This window comes from Lucilia sericata, unplaced genomic scaffold (assembly GCF_015586225.1).
Source record: "Lucilia sericata isolate MDLA Ls3-8-SP2 unplaced genomic scaffold, ASM1558622v1 Contig000366F_arrow, whole genome shotgun sequence".
Classification (NCBI taxonomy): Eukaryota; Metazoa; Arthropoda; class Insecta; order Diptera; family Calliphoridae; genus Lucilia; species Lucilia sericata.
This window is the reverse complement of record NW_023994385.1, coordinates 270,941-288,596: the sequence shown is the minus strand read 5'-3', so window position 1 is coordinate 288,596 and position 17,656 is coordinate 270,941. Positions and strand designations below refer to the sequence as shown.

The following is a 17,656-nucleotide window of genomic DNA, read 5'->3' as shown; positions in this document are numbered from 1 at the left end:
TAGGGGGAACTTTCAGTGTAACTATTCAGTTGTCATGGAAAAGCGAAGTTGTTCGATTTGTTTGTGAAAGCTATCAATCATGAGACTTCTCCAGTCTAATTACATTAGTGTTCTGTGAGCTTTATTTGTCGAGCGTTTACAATTTGCAGTCGGTTCTATGTGTCTAGATTCTATTAATAATAGGGTCGAAATGAACAAACAATTTCACTTTTAGTTTAACAATTTCCGTTTTCATAGCACAAATTTAACTACTTTATAAATATTAGGCAAAATTACATAAATTTTTTTGATGTGTTTTATTATTTGCTCACACTCAGGATACACAGAGAGTAAAAGTAGAACGAACTTATATATGATAAAGGAGAAGGGTTATTTAGATAGAGGATACATTTATATATAAAAAATAAGACTTAAACTAAATATGTATTAAAATTGAATTTTCCATTAGATTCATTAATGTTATGATTTGCAAGTAAGAATTAATTTTAATCAGCTTTATCATCAGCATCAGATTTGGAAGAATTTTCACCAGCTGGTGGTTGAGTAGTTTGTGGCGGTGGCTGATTGGGGGGTGTAGGTTGTGGAGCACCAGAGGGACCTGGTGGAGGTGGTCCACCAGCTGTGGCAGCTGGTAATGGTTGTTGTGGTGGTGGTAAGGGATGACCAGATGGTGGTGCACCGGGTGGCGGTTGTTGGCCATAGACATCATGTGGAGGCATATGGCCAGGTGGTGGTAAACCGGGACCGCCTTGTTGTCCCGGTGGTAGTTGCGGTCCAGAATGTTCGCCATAATGTATGGGAGGCTGTAGGGGTGGTGCAGACCCATTATGTTGTGGTGGTGGTCGTGAGTTCATGTAATGTGAGCCGGGTGGTGGTGGACCGTAGGGTTGTTGGTAATGAGAATATGGAGGATATTGACCATAAGGTTGTTGAGGTGGAGGAGGATGAGCCCCATATTGAGGCTGATAGTAGGGGGAACGTGTTGGCCCTGTTGGGGGAGGACCATATTGCGGATAGGCTCCATGTGGAGGCATTCCACCCATAGCTTGATGTGGCTGCATGTGTGGTGGCAAATGGGAGGGTGGTGGTGGTCCCCCATGCTGTGGCGGAGGATGATGAGCATGCATAGGTGGCATGTTAGGAGGAATTTGTTGTTGTGATGGCGGCTGACCAGCTGCTGCTGAAGGTGGTACATGTTGAGCGGCTGGTGGTGGTGCATTAGGAGCTCCACTGGTGGGAGGAGCTGCTGTAATAGTTGGTGGTGGTCCACCACTTACGGCATGAGGAGGACCTTGTGTAGCCGGCACTGGTTGTTCAACTGCTGGAGCAGTGGGTGGTGCTATTGGCGGTTGTAGTTGTTGTTGTTGTGTAATAATAACAGGTGGATTTTTGCCTTTAGGTTTGGCATGCTCTTTGACATTTTCACCCTTATGGCCTTTTGTTATTTCCGTAGGTTTGTGTTCCGTTTTAGGTGGTGGTATGGGAGCGGTTGGTTTCGCAGGTGGCTCTATGTCCATAGGCTCCGGGTCTGTTTTGCTACCTGATTCGTGAGGTGGTTTTGTTTGGGTAGCTGAAGGTGCTGTTGGAGGTGGTGCTACACCACTGGCTGCTTCCTTTTTTGCTTCAGCGGTTAATGAGCCAGCAGCAGCTGCTCCCGCCAAGGGTCCACCCACAGCTGACTTATTGGCAGCCGCATTAGGATCGTCAATTAAACGCTGTCTTTCACGTTTCATTTCTTCATACATACGCTGCACCATTTTCTGGAAAGTTTCATCATCGACGGCAGGTTTACAATGGCGCTTCAGTTCCTCCTGAAAGGCTAAACTCGACTCCATCATACGTTGCTTTTTAGCCTCAAATTTCTCCTCCATTTGTTGCAGTTCAGCTTCTAGTTTTGTCTGGTGCATAGTCAAAGAGCTCACCTGTCTTTTAAGTACTTGCATTCTTTGGTTGGTGACCACAGAACGTACGTCCGGTACCACAGCATCTGAGAAAATTTCATTGATTAAACGATGATTACGCAAATATCTGGCATAAGCGACATGTTTAAAGGAATAACCATCATCTTGGTCATCTTCATCCTCAGCCGGTTGTATATCAATACGTCTTTCCTGCAGACCCTTACCGCCGCCACCTCTTGAGGGTGTTTCGTGTACATCACCATCAGCCTTGGTTTTACTTTTCGCTGCCAAATATGCCAAATAAGCAGGAGAGTTGTGATAAGCTTTCAGATTCTTCTCATACTCGGCCTTATCTGCCTCATACTCATCCACAAATTCTTGTTTTTCAGCCTCCGTTAGTTGTTTCCACATAGCGCCTATTTTCTTGCCCAATTCCCATAACTTCAAATCGGGATGTTGTGCCTTCACACTGTCCCATATCTTTTTCGAATACCTCATGTAGGGCAATATTGGTTTCTCTGGCGGTTTTGGTGCCTTCGGAGCACGACTTTCCGATTGATTTTTGTTACTGGAAGATTTTCCTGCTTTTTGCGGTGTAAAGGCTGGATTGCCATAGTTGCTATGTGTAAATATGGGAGTATTATCTTTATTACGCTCCGAGCCTGCACCGGTACCAGAAGAACGAGATCTGCTACTACCACCACCACTGCTGCCAGTACCGGCTGCTGGAGTGGCGGGTTGTGCTGGAGCAATTGCCTTATAATTGCTGGGTAAAGACATTTTATTGCTTTACGGTTTGTTTTTTATTTTGATTATATTTTCTTTTAATGTTTTTTCTTTAGTTATTTGTGTTAATTTTCTATGAAAAATTATTTTTTCACATACAGTACAGAAAAAAAGCAATATACTTGTCAAATGAAAATTGACGACGCCATTATGCTATTACAATTTTCAAATGTCAAAATTGACAATAACACACATGGTTGTATTTAATAGTAGCAATATATCAATATGGCCAGATTTATACGCTATTTCTAAGTAGCTCCGTTCTAATTGGGAATAATGGGGAAAACTTGTTAGAGATATATGTATATATAAATGTATATTATATGCTAAACGTTTTATATACATATATTTATCAGTTAAATCCCGACTATTTTTAATTAATTTGTATTGAAAATGTGAAATGAAATGAACGATTGCTGAAAAAGGCTGCACTTATGTCCATAGGACACACGACAGTACATTTCATAGCCACAAACCAACCAGATATTTAACCATCTGGCAACTCGCTATCTCTGACACATTGCCGTTAAAAACAAAACAAAAACAACGAAACAGCTGAGAAATCAAAATAAAAAAAATGTTTTGCCGTGGCACGCATATAATACGAAATATTACCAAATATCAAAGAAATTTAAGATATATTTCAACTATAACATGTAGTAGACTGATAAAATCGGCAATAGCTGCAAAAGCTAATACAAATTTGTTGCAACTTCAACGTTACTGCTCTAACCAAAAGCCCACACAACATATTGTAGATTCGGTACTGGATCATGCGACTTACGAAAGAGTTTGTACCGAAACTATGGATGGCCTTAATGACTACTTCGAAGAACTGTTGGAAAGTGTAGAGACCATACCTGGCAGCGATATAGCCTACAGTGTAAGATGAGTTTTCATAAACTTATTAAATACAAGATTTAAAAATTTGCTTTATTTTTTTGGAAAAGGATGGAGTTTTAACTGTCAAACTAGGTTCGGAGCATGGTACCTATGTAATTAATCGTCAAACTCCTAACAGACAAATTTGGTTAAGTTCTCCCACAACTGGACCCAAACGTTATGACTTTGTGGGTCCCGCCACAGGTGAATCAGGCAAATGGATTTATCGTCATACCGGCCAGTCATTGCATGAACTTTTACAGCATGAATTACAAATGATATTCAAAGAACAAAAGGTGGAATTTGAAGATTTACCTTATGGTAGATGAAATGTTTTAATTATGTAATTAAAAATATATAGAACAACTGAAACAGCAATATTAACTTATGAAGGCAAACGTTTTATTAGTTCTTGTAATAATTGATTTTGCTGTTCCAGAGCACGTTCTTGTAGTTGTAAACTTTTCTCTAATAAAGACATTTTTTCACGATGTCTACGTTCTTGCTGTTGATTGTAGTGATATAAAGTAAAATCATGTTTTGTTTTAGGACTGTTTGGAAGAGTTTCTGTTAATACTTCTTTGATTTCGTAGTAATCATTTAATCTTTGTTTCCTGGGTGCAGGCTCCTCTAAACAAGGTTCTGTGTCTGACAGTATTCTTTTTTTAGCTTGTGATTGCTGATCTTCAGGTGAAATTAGAGTTGCTTTATTACTTTTAGTATCTGTACTAATTTTTCTGCTTGTTTCTTCTTCTTGAGCAATTACTTTACTGTCTTCTATGTTTAAACCATCTTCCATCGCCTGTAATTCTTTCTCCACCATATCTATAAATTCATGTTCTTTATGTACAATCTCCTCACTTTTAAAATCATGTAATTGATTTTCATTACTCTCTAATTGCTCCAACTGCAGTAATATTTCATCTTTATAATAAACTCCAACTTCTTTTGAATCACTTAAACCTTTTAAAATATTTTCCTTTCCAGGATCTTTATAAATTTCATGTAACTGCTCGAAATAATCAAAATGTTCCACATCCTCTTTACTTTGAACTTTAAAATATTGTTCCCTTAAACTTGCATATTTGTGCTGTATTTGATGTTCATTAAATTCAAAGAAACTTTCTTGCATATCTTTGGCTATGTCATGCCATATTTGACTCACTTTAACCGAACCATCTTCTGGGTTGAAACCTTCATATTTAGTTTTATACAAATCCAAAAGGCAGTGTATAGCATTGGGATAGAAATTATCTTCCAAATCATTTTTTTCATTCGGCTCTTCTATATATTCCTCTACATTGGGAGTTTCTTCCAAATATTCTACGTTTTCTATTTCAAGATCATCCTGAGTACCGGCAGCTAGTGGTTGTATCATATGTTGTTCATCTCTAGTGTTATCAGATTTCTGTATTAATTGTTGTTGTTCTTGAATATATTGCACTGTTACTTTGGCACTACGATTTTCTATAGAATTTGTTGTAAATATTACAATTTTAACAAATTTAAAAATTATTTGAAAATAAAAAAAACTTACCTGTTGTTTTATTTAAATTATTATTCTGCGTTAAATGCTTTTTACGCATCATTTTAGTACTTTGTGGTTTAAAGTAAAAATAACAAAATTGTAAACAATGTCAGTTGTAAGAAGAAGCACCAGTGATAAACAACACACAGTTGTAATAAATAGTAGTTTTCAACAAAACAACATTGCACAAACCGTTAATTCAAAGTGAATGAATGAACAGAAAATGAACAATGCAAATTATTTCAAATTTTTTGAGATTTTAATATAAAAATTAATTTAGTCTGAAATATGAACACAAATGTAGCTCCTTAATGATTTAAGTTTTTCATACCAAAAAAAATCACAAATCAAGCTCCTTTTTTAAGTCCTTCATGATCAAATTTCTATTTTTAAATTTTAGATTCTTTGAGTTTTTATCCAAAAGTTTAATTTTCCCGGAACTTTGATTACAAATTGATCTTCTATTCGATATATACTTACGAATGCAATAAGCATTTTAATTTCCATATAGTAGTTACTACTTTTATTTATTTTTTAATATTTAGCTTGTATTTTATTTAAAAAGAATGGCATAAATATGTATTTAAGTTTTTGTTTAATAACACCGCAGCAACGTTTTATTCGTTTTATTTAGATAACGAAGTTATATTTGCGAAAATAATGTCCGCAGTAGGTTGAGTGTGTCCTTAGATTATAAATCTTTTACTTTTATTCAAACAATTACAAGAAAAAAAATGGAATAAAACTTTTAGTAAATAATTTAAGCAAAATGAAATTGCTTTTATGAAATTCAGATGAGAATAAAAAATGATAAAGAAAATAATATATTTACTTTGCAAAATTAAACGTTTTCTAAAAAAAAAATGAAATTTTGTGGGAAAATAATTACAATATTTTCCATTAACGATTAACCTTTAGTTTTGCAAAACGAGTATCCTTAAATGTAATTTATTTCAATTGTTAATGTTTTGTTTATATAACTAGTCTTATTTTGTGATATTGAAATTTTTATATAATGAGAAAAAAGCTTTTACAACTTAGTTGCGGCCTTGTCCATACATATTGTAGCCCATTTGTTGGGGTGGCATGCCATAACCTTGCATACCAAATTGTTGCATATTTTGAGGTGGTATTTGTTGTTGACCTTGGGGCCATTGCTGATAGCCGTCGTAGGGATTTTGATTATAGCCACCCATGGAATTGTAGTAATTAGCTTGAGCAGGATTCATTTGATTATAGGGACCCGGAGGATAGGCCTGATGTTGTGGCTGCTGCTGTTGTTGCTGATAGAATGCCATCTGATTGGCATGTTGTGTTGGTGGCACTTGTGTTTGCTGCTGTTGATGAGGTGTTGCGGCGGCTATGGGTGGCACTGGTTGTGGTTGTGTTGTTGGTTTTGCTGTAGAGGAGGAGGGTGATGCCTTATTGGCCGAATTGGAGTTGCTTTGCTGTAAAGAGCCCATTAGATTGGCAATTAGATTTTGTGTATCATTCAGAGAAGTCTTGAGACCAGCAGGATTAAATGTCAAAGCACTGGGTGATGAAGATACGGGAACTATGGGTGATTTAGATTGACGCGAATGTTCTTCAGACAAACGATTGACATTGCTCGAGGCAGCCTTAAATACATCCTCGAAATTGTAATCATCATCGTCATCATCATCTAAACTAAATTTATTGGGATTAACACGTCTTCGGCCGCCGCCACTGTCGTCATCATCATCATCATCATCTTCTGTACCCGGCGGCAAAGCATTGTGTGCTTTTCTACTGCCCGAGGGAGGAGTATCCTCGTAACGTGATTTAGATCTTGAAGAAGTTGAAGATTTTGTGGGTGTACTATCGGAGGTTTTGTGCGATTTGTTGGAGGATTCTTTGGAGCCTGTTAGATCTGAAATATTAACAAATTTCCTTAGTTTTTCAACACGTCCAGGATCGGCCGATTCCAGTTTCTTGAGATGGGCTATCAAATGATGTTGTTCCTCACTAGATAAGTGTTTGAAATTTTGTAATAATGTCTGCAGATCAGAATCTGTTAGCGATTCCAACATACTGCTATTGTTATCGTTTCTAGCTTCTTTATCATTTGCCACCACTTCACTTTCCATATCCTCTTCCACCTCTTTAACCAAAGCATTTACTTCATTTTCTAGCAAATCATCTACAATAGCGGGTAGGTTTGCCAGTGATAAAGTCGGTTTTGGCAGTTTACTTATTGCTATACCCAATGCCGGTAAAATATCATTACAGCATAAACCCTTACCATCATCTTCACGTTTGGTTTTGTTCAATTTAACCATTAAAATAAACATATAGATTAATTTATCCATATCGGCCGTCGAGACATCTTCACGACCCTCCATAACCAAGGCAGCCGCCAATTTAGTGGCCACTGTCTGACGATCAAAGGGTAAATCTTTAATATTCGGTCCAGTTGCATTCTTATTTAGTGTCTTTTTAGCTATGTTGCTCGCACCATCATTGTTGTTTTCAGTTTTATCTTTAGAGCTGGAGTCCGTAGAGGGTCCTAGAGATATGAAGAAATTTTTAAAGAAAAAATTCTGATAGGATTATTATTGTAGAGGTGGAATGTATATGTATAAAATATTACTTATTTTTTGCAATTTAAATAATTACTTTTTTTTTTTTGCATTCATTTCTTATAATCAACTGATTAAACTATATGTCACTTTTAACTTCCGAAAATCGTTTGTAAATATATCGAGTAAATTGAAAAATTTATTATAATAATACTAATAACAATTTTTAACGCACTTCTAGTTTGGAAAATTTATAATTTTATCGCGAGTTTAAAAAATAGACGATAATAAACGCCATTTTTATTATTTTTATTATTATATTAACTTAATAAGATCTTCTTATACAGATCAAACTCTCATACCGATCGGAGTGGTTTCCATTCGCTGTTATTTTACTATTCAATTTCACTTTGAAAACTGAAAGTCATTTAGTTCCGTATAAACTATTTGTTTTTCATTTTCTGCATAATAAAAGAATGAAAATAATTTCAGAATTCGATCGCATTGGTATTATGTGACTGAACTGTGCTAATAACAGAGAGCTTTCATATATTTTTAGTTTATAAAAAATCATAATTCGATATTAACTTTAACTGAAAAACACAATCATAGATTAAAGTCCGCTTAAATTTGTTTCAAGTTTAATCTAACATCAAGTTAAGCCTAGTTTAACTGAGTAGTAAGAAACCCGCCCTAAATGTTAAACATCGACAAATTTTGAAAAAATTGATAATAATAAATATAAATTTAAGATAAGTTATTAGTTAATAACTCATTATATATGATAAGTATTAATCTTAAATTTTTATCATAGGTTCAAAACCGATTAATATATTAGTTAAAAATAAAAAAAGTTTTATATACATATAAGTAATTATAACTGAATAATGTCAAAGTTTTCATTAATTTTCTAAAAAAAAATAAATCACATTATTTGTTACTTCACCAAAAACGAATGCAAATTTCGCCAAAAATATTTTTCAAAAAATAAATCACGATGGCAACACTTTTTTTAAAAAAAGTATTTTATAAAAATTAACACAAATATCGCACAAATCTGTCACTATAGAAGATTTAAAGATGTTAACTCCACAAAAACGTTTAAAGTATTCACTAAAATATTAAAATTTTGTTTAAAAGCCATTTTTTTTTTTTCGAAAAATAAATTACGACGGCAACACTTCGCACATTTGTTTTGTTTCAAGAAATATTTTCAATATTTTATTAGAACACTTTAGCGTAAAATGTTTCACTTTTAGTCTAAAATAAACAATATTTTTTTCAAATACAATAATCAAAGACACACTTTTCGGTAAAAATTTGTATTTTTCACTAAAATTTATATGGAAATAAACACTAAAATGTAAAATCAGCATTTTAAACAATTTTTAACTTGTTAACAATAGTTTCAGTTTAAAAGCTTTTACAATTTCATATTAAAAACTAGACCCAATATAAAAACTCGACTCGATAAAAAAAAGTGATCGATTTTTTAACTGAAAGAAAACTTTTTGAATCCTAAATTTTTTTTTTTTTTTTTTTGATCAAGGAATAAAATTTGATAAATTGAAATCGATTCGTTTAAAACAATTGAGTTGTTACAAAATTGTATTGTTATTCCGCTAAAGTTTTTCTAAAATTTTGGGAAACAAAAACGTCGTCAAATGGGTTAGGGTTACCCCTAGCCACTCCTGTTTGAACATATGTACATATGCATGTCCTAGGAGGAACTTAATCGTCATTCCATAAATTCTATCGACTCTATTCAAAACGAGTCGATACTTCTCGTTTAAGTTTATTTTATGAGTCTACTCTCAAGATCACTATTATATAGTAAAGTGATAATTGTCTTCACTCTAGTTTACAAAAATTAAACACAACAAAAGACAATTACAATTCGTATACATTGACTCTTTATCGATTTTCGTAATGATCGGGTCTCATTTGACCCTAGCGCCCATACAAAGTTCTTTTCACAAAATTACTAGAAATCTATTAATTCACTTATAAACCCTAGTATCACAATGAAATTCTCCATAAACAACTTTAATGTAAACGTAAATCACTTAACCAAAATTTATAAGTATAGGTCCATATTTATTTACCATAGGCCCCATATAACACTTCTTTTATCTTTTCACATTTTTTTGTCAACAAATTGTTAAAATATTTCGGAATTAAGGTAAAAAAAAAACAACTTTAAATGCTATATTATTAAAAATAATCCACATTTTTAATATACTCACTAGTGGAGGGTATAATATGGTCGGTGGACCATGCCCAACTATACATTTTTACTTTTTTTAAAATTACACCATTGAAAAGTTTATAAAATTGTTATAAACTACGCAATTTTAAAATCGACAATTTTACACAATTAGTTTTGTTTTGTTTTTGAAATTTGTTGCATAACATTTTCGATTACAATCACATCCGATTTTTTCTAAAGTTTTATAAACCGTTATAATAACTTTATATCACTTTAACACAATTAACTCACAATATACCGGACACTAGAAGTTTGAAGATGAAATTGAAATTTATTATTTAACACAAAATATGTACAATATTGTTTGTTCCAAAATGATTGATAATTCCTTAAAGGATAGATATATTGATATATAAGATTTCAATTAATAAAATAATATTTTCAAAAGATTACAGAAAATTTGAACATATTTTATGTAGACATGTTTTGATCGTAAACGACTTTTAAATATAACGAAAAATCCAGGACAATTATCGTTTAAATTTTTCTATAAAACACAGCTTAAGTAAACTATAATTGCCAAAATTTACTTTCCAACAAAAATGTCTAATTGATCAAATTTTAAATTTCTTACCTAAAAAAGTTTCATTGCTACAGAGATTTTATTTGATTTAGAAATGTAAACTGTAACACTTTATAAACATCTAAAAATGCCATTAAAATGTTAACCGCACATTAAAAGAAACGTTATAAACCGTTAAAGAAAAACGAATTCCTTTTACTAACTTACAAAAAAAAAAAAAACTTAAAGAAGTAAATATCTAACTAAAACTAATAAGCATACTTATTATTAAACTAAAAGATATCATTAAACTTAAGGTTTTCTTAAATAACATTAAAAATAAAATATAAAAACAAAAACTATCTTTAACTTACCTTTAGTGGTGACCTGATGTATAAGAGCTGCTATATTTTTAATGGCCCTTTTAACAGCTCTCACTTTTTGCTGATCGTCCAAGACGTCGGCAATAAGTAAACCTTTTAGTTTTTCCTTTATGGTTTCGAAGAAAACACAATGATCATCGTTCATTAGTAAATCATCTGATGAATTGCCTTTGAGTTTTTCTAAAGCCAAAGCTTTACCCAACATATCCACCACTTTGGGACCCAAACTACCCAAATGTTCTTCGAGTGCGGTTAGCAGACGCAAGACAGCAACAACGGTTAGTGGTCCTTCGGGTTCTTCTTCTTTGGGTTCTTCTTTAGGTTCTTTGGACTGTCTATACTCAGGTTCTTGATATTTGGGTATTTTGCTAGAATCTAAAACGCGATAGTGAGCCGTGGGTGGTGGATAGTGTGGTGGCACGGTGCTGGTTGGTGGATAACGTGAAACACGCGCATAAGGATAATAATCTGAAGGAGGATGTTCTACACCATAAGGCCGTATGGGATTATGATGTTTCTTGTGTAAGTGTTTGCTAGAGCTGGACGGTTCAAATTCATCTGAAAATGGTGAAAGAGAACGAGAACGTGAGCGTGAACGGGAGCGTGAACGAGAACGCGAACGTCTATAATCACGATGACGTGGACCGCGTGGAGAACGTGAACGCGATCTAGTGCGTGATCGTCTTGATCTAGAGTAACGGCTGTGATGAGGAGAGTCATCATCACTAATATCAATAACATCTGCTGCCGGACCACCCCGGGGATTTGATTTGTTTGGCAAGCGATTTACCGGCAGTTTATATTTTTCTTTAAGTTGATCCACCTTTTCCTCAGCATCTTCGGGTAGTCCCAGTTTGATTTTAATCTCTTTTTTCTTTTTATCTACCTCTGCATTGAAAAGTTCCTTCATACGTTTTGTCCAGAATACAATCCATTCTGGTTTGTAGTCATATTTATTGGGATCAACTTTCTTTTCGGCCTGTAATTCTTTATAGCGGCGATTCCAGAATTTTTTCCATTCCTCCGGATAATGAGGATGTTTTTCGGGAGCTTTTTCATAGTCCGCCTGTATTTTTTCCATTTGTTTTAGTTGTATTTCCAACATACAACGATATTTTTCCCATTTATAACGTTCTTGAGCAATGTGAGAAGCCTGCAAAGACAGTTCCTTGGGAGTGGGTAACTTTTTCTCTGGCTCTTCTGAGTTAAGAGGTGAATCGCGCTTTTTATTAGTAAATGCCGGCTGCTGACCACGTGTTAGTTTGGGTTTTTTCACCGTATCTTGATTATCAGAATCCGATGATATTTCATCTAAACCATCTTTAACGGCCAATATATCATTAGCCGGTGAATTATTGTTTACCCGTTTGGGGGCCTTATTAATCTCATGTTTCTTAAAGGGAGGCTTTTGTTCCCACAGGGTGCGATCAATGGCATTTAGAAAATTTGGTCCATTTTTTTCATCGAAATGTTTCTTTTTCATAATTTGTTCGGTTAAAATGGTTTTGCGCTTGCGAAAATCATCAGCATTCATAACCGATACCAGCAAGCGTCCATGATGATCTTCAATGGCTTCGGCTAAACGTTGTACAATCAATATCATGATATTATGCGAATTGGGTTTGTACTTAACCGGTTGACATTCCCTTACGGCCGAGGGATAATGCTTTTCTAAATACTTCATGCGATGATTAAAGGAACACCAGTGATTTATAATGGTACGTGGATCACCACGTTTATCACACAATGTACACAAATAGCCCGGTTCATGGCGATCATCTTCGTGCAGTTCTATGGTGTATTCAATGCCTATCAAGGCATTGCCCTTATACTGATCTATCGAGGCCTGTATTTGAGGCTGCCGATTTACCTCATCTTCGAAACCAGGTGGCACTGGTTCACCGGGTATTATATTCATTGTTTAGTTTTTTTTTAATAAACACTGTATTTATAAACTTTTCTTTAAAAATTTAACAAAACGACCGTAAAATTCTATTAACGCAAGTTTTTTTTTTAAATAAAATTAATTTTATTTAGTTTTTTTCTATTGTTTTTAACACCTAAAATGAAATCAAAACTCAGCATTATTTGTAAACATATACATACACATATTTGGTAGATAACATTGGTCCACTTACCCTTACAAAATTGGCAAACTTTTGACCGTGTGTCTGTTGGTACGTAACACTAGCGCAATAATAAGTTTTTTGTCTGTCGCACTTTTTGTGTGTTCTTTGTGTATATTGCGTAGTGTTCACCGTCGTTGCTGCTGTAAAATTTTGATCACAAAAATTGTTATATTAAACATAAACAATTACTTTAATTTCACTTTTTCTATAAACTAGAGTTTTCAATTCTTATTAATGTCTAAATTTTTGGCATTTTTTAGTTATTTAAATATAATAATTTTACCAAAAAATAATTGGAAAATTTATCAAGAGAAAAATGTATGCGTTTTTCTTTTACCTGTCAAGAGAGTATGATGGCTTGTGTTTGACAACGTTGCCAACCTAAATATTAGAATAGTTAAAAACAAACTACACGGTTGCATAAATTTGTACTAGTAGTATTTGTAAATAACGGTTTGAAAAAAAATTCAATATGTTTTTGTAAAAATCAAATTTTTTATGCAAACAAACAGCAAGTACAACAGATTTGCACAAACGCCGCTTGTGTAGTCTATTTGGGACTTTAAGCGATGTTAAAAAAATTATATAAATTTCGATAACAAAAAGTATTTGAGGGTAAACTTTAGTATTTAAAACCGTTTTTAATTTTAGTATTGTAATTTTCTTCGAAAAAAATATCTGACATTAACATCTTCTCTAGAAAATTTTAAAAATATAAAATTTTTTATAGAAAATTTTCAGTTTTTAACATTTTTTTTAACAGTTTCTTAAAGAAAAGTTAAAGTATTGAACTTTTTATATAGAAAATGTTTAGTTTTGAAAATTCTAAAATAGTAATTTTAATGAAACATCTTTTTTTATTAACATTTATATTTTAGTTTTTATTTACTAACATTCTAGTACATATAATTCCTTAAAGTTTTTTTTTTTTTCATTTGTTTACTATAATACTAATTAATTCATACCTAAGTTGAATTTTTTATTGAACAATTTTTGTTCTCCAAATTATTTAAATTTCTCAATTTCTGTTTTAAGTTTTTCCTTCTTTATTTAACTAAGATTTTTTAGTGTACTAAAAGTTTAAAAAATCAGTATTAACAAAACTTAAAGAGATTCTCAAAACTTGAAAAGGTTTTGATTTTAACATTTTCTTTTTTCTTTCAAATAAAAGTACAAAAAAAAATTAAATTAATGATTTGTGGAAGTGCGTTGTTTTACTTAAAAATGAAAGAAAATTAAAAAAAGATTTTAATAATAAAAAATATAAACAATTACTTAACTACTAACACTTACTACTAGTAAAATGTTCTTAAATGTTTTAGGATGAACCAGCGAGTTAGAAGGGGAGGAGGTGTGTTAGTGGTGGTGGGAGTTTATTATATCCTTTTTAGTTTCCGGAATTTAATCAGGCAAATCAATACTTATAATGGGTACCACGGGTTTCATACTATCATTTTTAGCCGATTTTTTACTCTTTTTGTCATGTTTATCAAAATCACCCATATGCACGGTACTCGAAGAGGAGCCACCATCTAAGGGCTGTGATTGTTGTGCATTACTGTTGTCAGCATGGTAGGAAATATTACCATATTCTTGCAGGAAAGGCATAGCAGAGAGTAGGAATTGACTGAATGATTTACGTATGCCAAACCACCATTTATTTCCACCTTTAGCGCTAAAACTTAGAACAATTAAAGCAAAGATAGAGGCCAACAGCGGAGAGAATATGACAATGTAGGGGAACTTCAATTCTCCTTCAAGTTTATCGCAAATGACCACCTAGATCAATAGGAACAGTTAGTGAGTGCGTTAGTTAATCATTATATATAGTTATTAATACTTACTTGTAAGAATAACAATGGCAAGACCGTGCATATATTACCCACTGCTGCATTGAGGGCAGCTTTCTTCTGTTGCAGAGAAATTTCTGGGGTACGCATCATGATTCCACAAAATATAATATTATACAAAACACCTAAATATTCACAAAAAGTGACAAAAATTATAAAAAATTATTAACAAAGAATTCGTTTCTTTACTTACTAACTAAACTTAAGCATATAACAATCCACATTGGCACAAACACCACCTCCCAATTCCAGGTAACAAATTGATCCAATTTCAACGGTAATGAAACGAACTGCAAAGCATTTACCGCTAAAAACAGTTCCAGCTCAAAAGAACGATCATGTTTAACAGCCCAAACACAAGCACCCACACTGGCCACCGAGCCAAATATCAAAGGTATAAAAACTAAAACCCACAAATGACGTTTAGAGGTTAAATTATCGCAGGCCAATAACTCAAACATCAGTAAAATCAAATGCAAGGACAGGGAAATTAACATGGCCTTAAACTGTGTATAGGAATCACCTTCAAGTCTAATTTAAAGAAAACTTAATAAAAATATAATATTTCAAATAGTTTTTTTTTAAGTATAAACCTGTAGTGAGGATAACGACACCATACTATGGCTCCTACTGTAGCACCCAAGGCCGCTATAGTTTTCCAAATCCATAAAGGTGTAAAAATAGCCCACCAAGGCCAATCTTGAATAAAAAATTATACATAAATTTTACATTTCTGTAAAAAATAATTTCAGCAGACTCACCTATGTAACCATCTAACCGCAGGGCAAATAATGTTACAAACGTAAATAAACTACAGTGTACTATAAATTTACTAGAAGAAAAATATCACAAATCACTATCAACTTTTCTAAAATGAAAATTTAATTTGTCTCTATACTTACCTAGGATTAAAATCACGAAATAATGACTGTAAATTCATTGTTGTTGATTTTTCTTATTTCTATTTACTTTGTTTCTTTCTATATATTGATGTAATATTCCTATTAGGAAGGTTACTAATGGTGTACACCACCAGTTGCTTTTGGGGTTTTGCTGTGGTTTAATGAAAATTTATTACTTTTTGTGATATTTTCTTTATGTTTTCAATTAATGGATTACTTGTTTATGTATTTGTTTAATTCCCTGTAAAGTTTTCTTTAGTGAAATCCATATTTTATTAATTTTTTTTTCTAAATATCAATAAGAATAGTAAAATGCACTATTTCAGCTGTAATATTTTTTTACACAAATAATGAGAAAAAAGAAATGAAATGTCAAAACAAAGTAAATAGAGAGTACGTAAATGGCAGAGTTGTAGAAATAAGTATTAAGAGTAGTAAGTAGTGAATGATGGCAACAATACATTTGGTTTGATAAACTGCTAACCGAGAACAAATTTTTATAGTCTAATTATTAGACTAGACTATAGATTAGAGTACAGACTAGACTATAGCCTAGACTATAGACTAAATTATAGACTAAACTATAGCCTAGACTTGAGACTAGATTAGAGACTAGACTATGGACCAGACTAGAGACTAGACTATAGACTAGACTATAGACTAGACTATAGACTAGACTATAGACTAGACTATAGACTAGACTATAGACTAGACTATAGACTAGACTATAGACTAGACTATAGACTAGACTATAGACTAGACTATAGACTAGACTATAGACTAGACTATAGACTAGACTATAGACTAGACTATAGACTAGACTATAGACTAGACTATAGACTAGACTATAGACTAGACTATAGACTAGACTATAGACTAGACTATAGACTAGACTATAGACTAGACTATAGACTAGACTATAGACTAGACTATAGACTAGACTATAGACTAGACTATAGACTAGACTATAGACTAGACTATAGACTAGACTATAGACTAGACTATAGACTAGACTATAGACTAGACTATAGACTAGACTATAGACTAGACTATAGACTAGACTATAGACTAGACTAAGACTAGACTAAAGACTAGACTATAGACTAGACTATAGACTAGACTATAGACTAGACTATAGACTAGACTATAGACTAGACTATAGACTAGACTAGACTAGACTAGACTAGACTAGACTAGACTAGACTAGACTAGACTAGACTAGACTATAGACTAGACTAGACTATAGACTAGACTAGACTATAGACTAGACTAAACTAGACTAGACTAGACTATAGACTAGACTAGACTATAGACTAGACTAGACTAGACTAGACTAGACTAGACTATAGACTAGACTAGACTAGACTAGACTAGACTAGACTAGACTAGACTAGACTATAGACTAGACTAGACTAGACTAGACTAGACTAGACTAGACTATAGACTAGACTAGACTAGACTAGACTAGACTAGACTATAGACTATAGACTATAGACTAGACTAGACTAGACTATAGACTATAGACTATAGACTATAGACTATAGACTATAGACTATAGACTATAGACTAGACTAGACTATAGACTAGACTATAGACTAGACTATAGACTATAGACTAGACTAGACTAGACTAGACTAGACTATAGACTATAGACTATAGACTAGACTAGACTAGACTAGACTAGACTAGACTATAGACTAGACTAGACTATACTAGACTAGACTATAGACTAGACTAGACTAGACTATAGACTAGACTAGACTATAGACTAGACTAGACTATAGACTAGACTAGACTATAGACTAGACTATAGACTAGACTATAGACTAGACTATAGACTAGACTATAGACTAGACTATAGACTAGACTATAGACTAGACTATAGACTAGACTATAGACTAGACTATAGACTAGACTATAGACTAGACTATAGACTAGACTATAGACTAGACTATAGACTAGACTATAGACTAGACTATAGACT

The 17,656-nt window shown here is 33.1% G+C and overlaps 5 protein-coding genes across 7 annotated transcripts; 1 reads left to right on the top strand and 4 right to left on the bottom strand.

Annotated features, from left to right (window-relative positions):
- Nucleotides 1-277: 277 nt before the first annotated feature.
- Nucleotides 278-2,834, bottom strand: LOC119604142 (basic proline-rich protein). Its single transcript, XM_037956614.1, has one exon. It carries the CDS (start codon nucleotides 2,679-2,681, stop codon nucleotides 486-488), a length of 2,196 nt encoding a protein of 731 aa, XP_037812542.1. The 5' UTR covers nucleotides 2,682-2,834; the 3' UTR covers nucleotides 278-485.
- A 392-nt stretch (nucleotides 2,835-3,226) lies between these two features.
- Nucleotides 3,227-3,961, top strand: LOC119604152 (frataxin homolog, mitochondrial). The gene is made up of 2 exons (XM_037956624.1): nucleotides 3,227-3,570; nucleotides 3,638-3,961. Exons 1-2 carry the CDS (start codon nucleotides 3,265-3,267, stop codon nucleotides 3,896-3,898), a joined length of 567 nt encoding a protein of 188 aa, XP_037812552.1. The 5' UTR covers nucleotides 3,227-3,264; the 3' UTR covers nucleotides 3,899-3,961.
- LOC119604144 lies at nucleotides 3,950-5,231 on the bottom strand. Its single transcript, XM_037956616.1, has 2 exons — nucleotides 5,107-5,231; nucleotides 3,950-5,036 (listed from the first exon to the last, which is right to left on the bottom strand). The coding sequence occupies exons 1-2, from the start codon at nucleotides 5,156-5,158 to the stop codon at nucleotides 3,955-3,957; spliced, it is 1,134 nt and encodes a 377-aa protein (XP_037812544.1). The 5' UTR covers nucleotides 5,159-5,231; the 3' UTR covers nucleotides 3,950-3,954.
- A 789-nt stretch (nucleotides 5,232-6,020) lies between these two features.
- Nucleotides 6,021-13,285, bottom strand: LOC119604141 (uncharacterized protein CG7065). Of its 2 annotated transcripts, XM_037956613.1 has the most exons (4): nucleotides 13,258-13,285; nucleotides 12,930-13,060; nucleotides 10,783-12,851; nucleotides 6,021-7,624 (listed from the first exon to the last, which is right to left on the bottom strand). In XM_037956613.1, the coding sequence occupies exons 3-4, from the start codon at nucleotides 12,707-12,709 to the stop codon at nucleotides 6,135-6,137; spliced, it is 3,417 nt and encodes a 1,138-aa protein (XP_037812541.1). In that variant the 5' UTR covers nucleotides 12,710-12,851; nucleotides 12,930-13,060; nucleotides 13,258-13,285; the 3' UTR covers nucleotides 6,021-6,134. The 2 variants fall into 2 exon arrangements, with proteins under 2 accessions (XP_037812541.1, XP_037812539.1); XM_037956611.1 differs by lacking the exon at nucleotides 13,258-13,285 and having other exon boundaries at nucleotides 12,930-13,251.
- Nucleotides 13,286-13,780: 495 nt separating this feature from the next.
- Nucleotides 13,781-16,020, bottom strand: LOC119604146 (transmembrane protein 185B). Of its 2 annotated transcripts, none has more exons than XR_005231469.1 (7): nucleotides 15,673-16,011; nucleotides 15,532-15,602; nucleotides 15,364-15,469; nucleotides 14,964-15,301; nucleotides 14,765-14,895; nucleotides 14,214-14,699; nucleotides 13,781-14,137 (listed from the first exon to the last, which is right to left on the bottom strand). XR_005231469.1 is itself a non-coding variant. In XM_037956618.1 (7 exons), exons 2-7 carry the CDS (start codon nucleotides 15,708-15,710, stop codon nucleotides 14,322-14,324), a joined length of 1,062 nt encoding a protein of 353 aa, XP_037812546.1. In that variant the 5' UTR covers nucleotides 15,711-15,823; nucleotides 15,890-16,020; the 3' UTR covers nucleotides 13,781-14,321. The 2 variants fall into 2 exon arrangements, 1 of the variants encoding a protein (XP_037812546.1); XM_037956618.1 differs by having other exon boundaries at nucleotides 13,781-14,699; nucleotides 15,673-15,823; nucleotides 15,890-16,020.
- Between the last annotated feature and the right edge of the window lie 1,636 nt (nucleotides 16,021-17,656).

What these genes read in the sequence shown, in the direction of transcription:
- LOC119604142 (XM_037956614.1), bottom strand. Translation starts at nt 2,681, where the DNA reads ATGTCTTTACCCAGCAATTATAAGGCAATTGCTCCAGCACAACCCGCC.
- LOC119604152 (XM_037956624.1), top strand. Translation starts at nt 3,265, where the DNA reads ATGTTTTGCCGTGGCACGCATATAATACGAAATATTACCAAATATCAA. An exon ending in GCAGCGATATAGCCTACAGT is followed by an intron (nt 3,571 to 3,637) that starts GTAAGATGAGTT and finishes TTTTTGGAAAAG; the next exon opens with GATGGAGTTTTAACTGTCAA.
- LOC119604144 (XM_037956616.1), bottom strand. Translation starts at nt 5,158, where the DNA reads ATGATGCGTAAAAAGCATTTAACGCAGAATAATAATTTAAATAAAACA. An exon ending in TAATTTAAATAAAACAACAG is followed by an intron (nt 5,037 to 5,106) that starts GTAAGTTTTTTT and finishes CAAATTCTATAG; the next exon opens with AAAATCGTAGTGCCAAAGTA.
- LOC119604141 (XM_037956613.1), bottom strand. Translation starts at nt 12,709, where the DNA reads ATGAATATAATACCCGGTGAACCAGTGCCACCTGGTTTCGAAGATGAG. An exon ending in ACATCAGGTCACCACTAAAG is followed by an intron (nt 7,625 to 10,782) that starts GTAAGTTAAAGA and finishes TCATATCTCTAG; the next exon opens with GACCCTCTACGGACTCCAGC.
- LOC119604146 (XM_037956618.1), bottom strand. Translation starts at nt 15,710, where the DNA reads ATGAATTTACAGTCATTATTTCGTGATTTTAATCCTAG. An exon ending in GCGGTTAGATGGTTACATAG is followed by an intron (nt 15,470 to 15,531) that starts GTGAGTCTGCTG and finishes TTTTTATTCAAG; the next exon opens with ATTGGCCTTGGTGGGCTATT. An exon ending in TGCCATTGTTATTCTTACAA is followed by an intron (nt 14,700 to 14,764) that starts GTAAGTATTAAT and finishes CTATTGATCTAG; the next exon opens with GTGGTCATTTGCGATAAACT.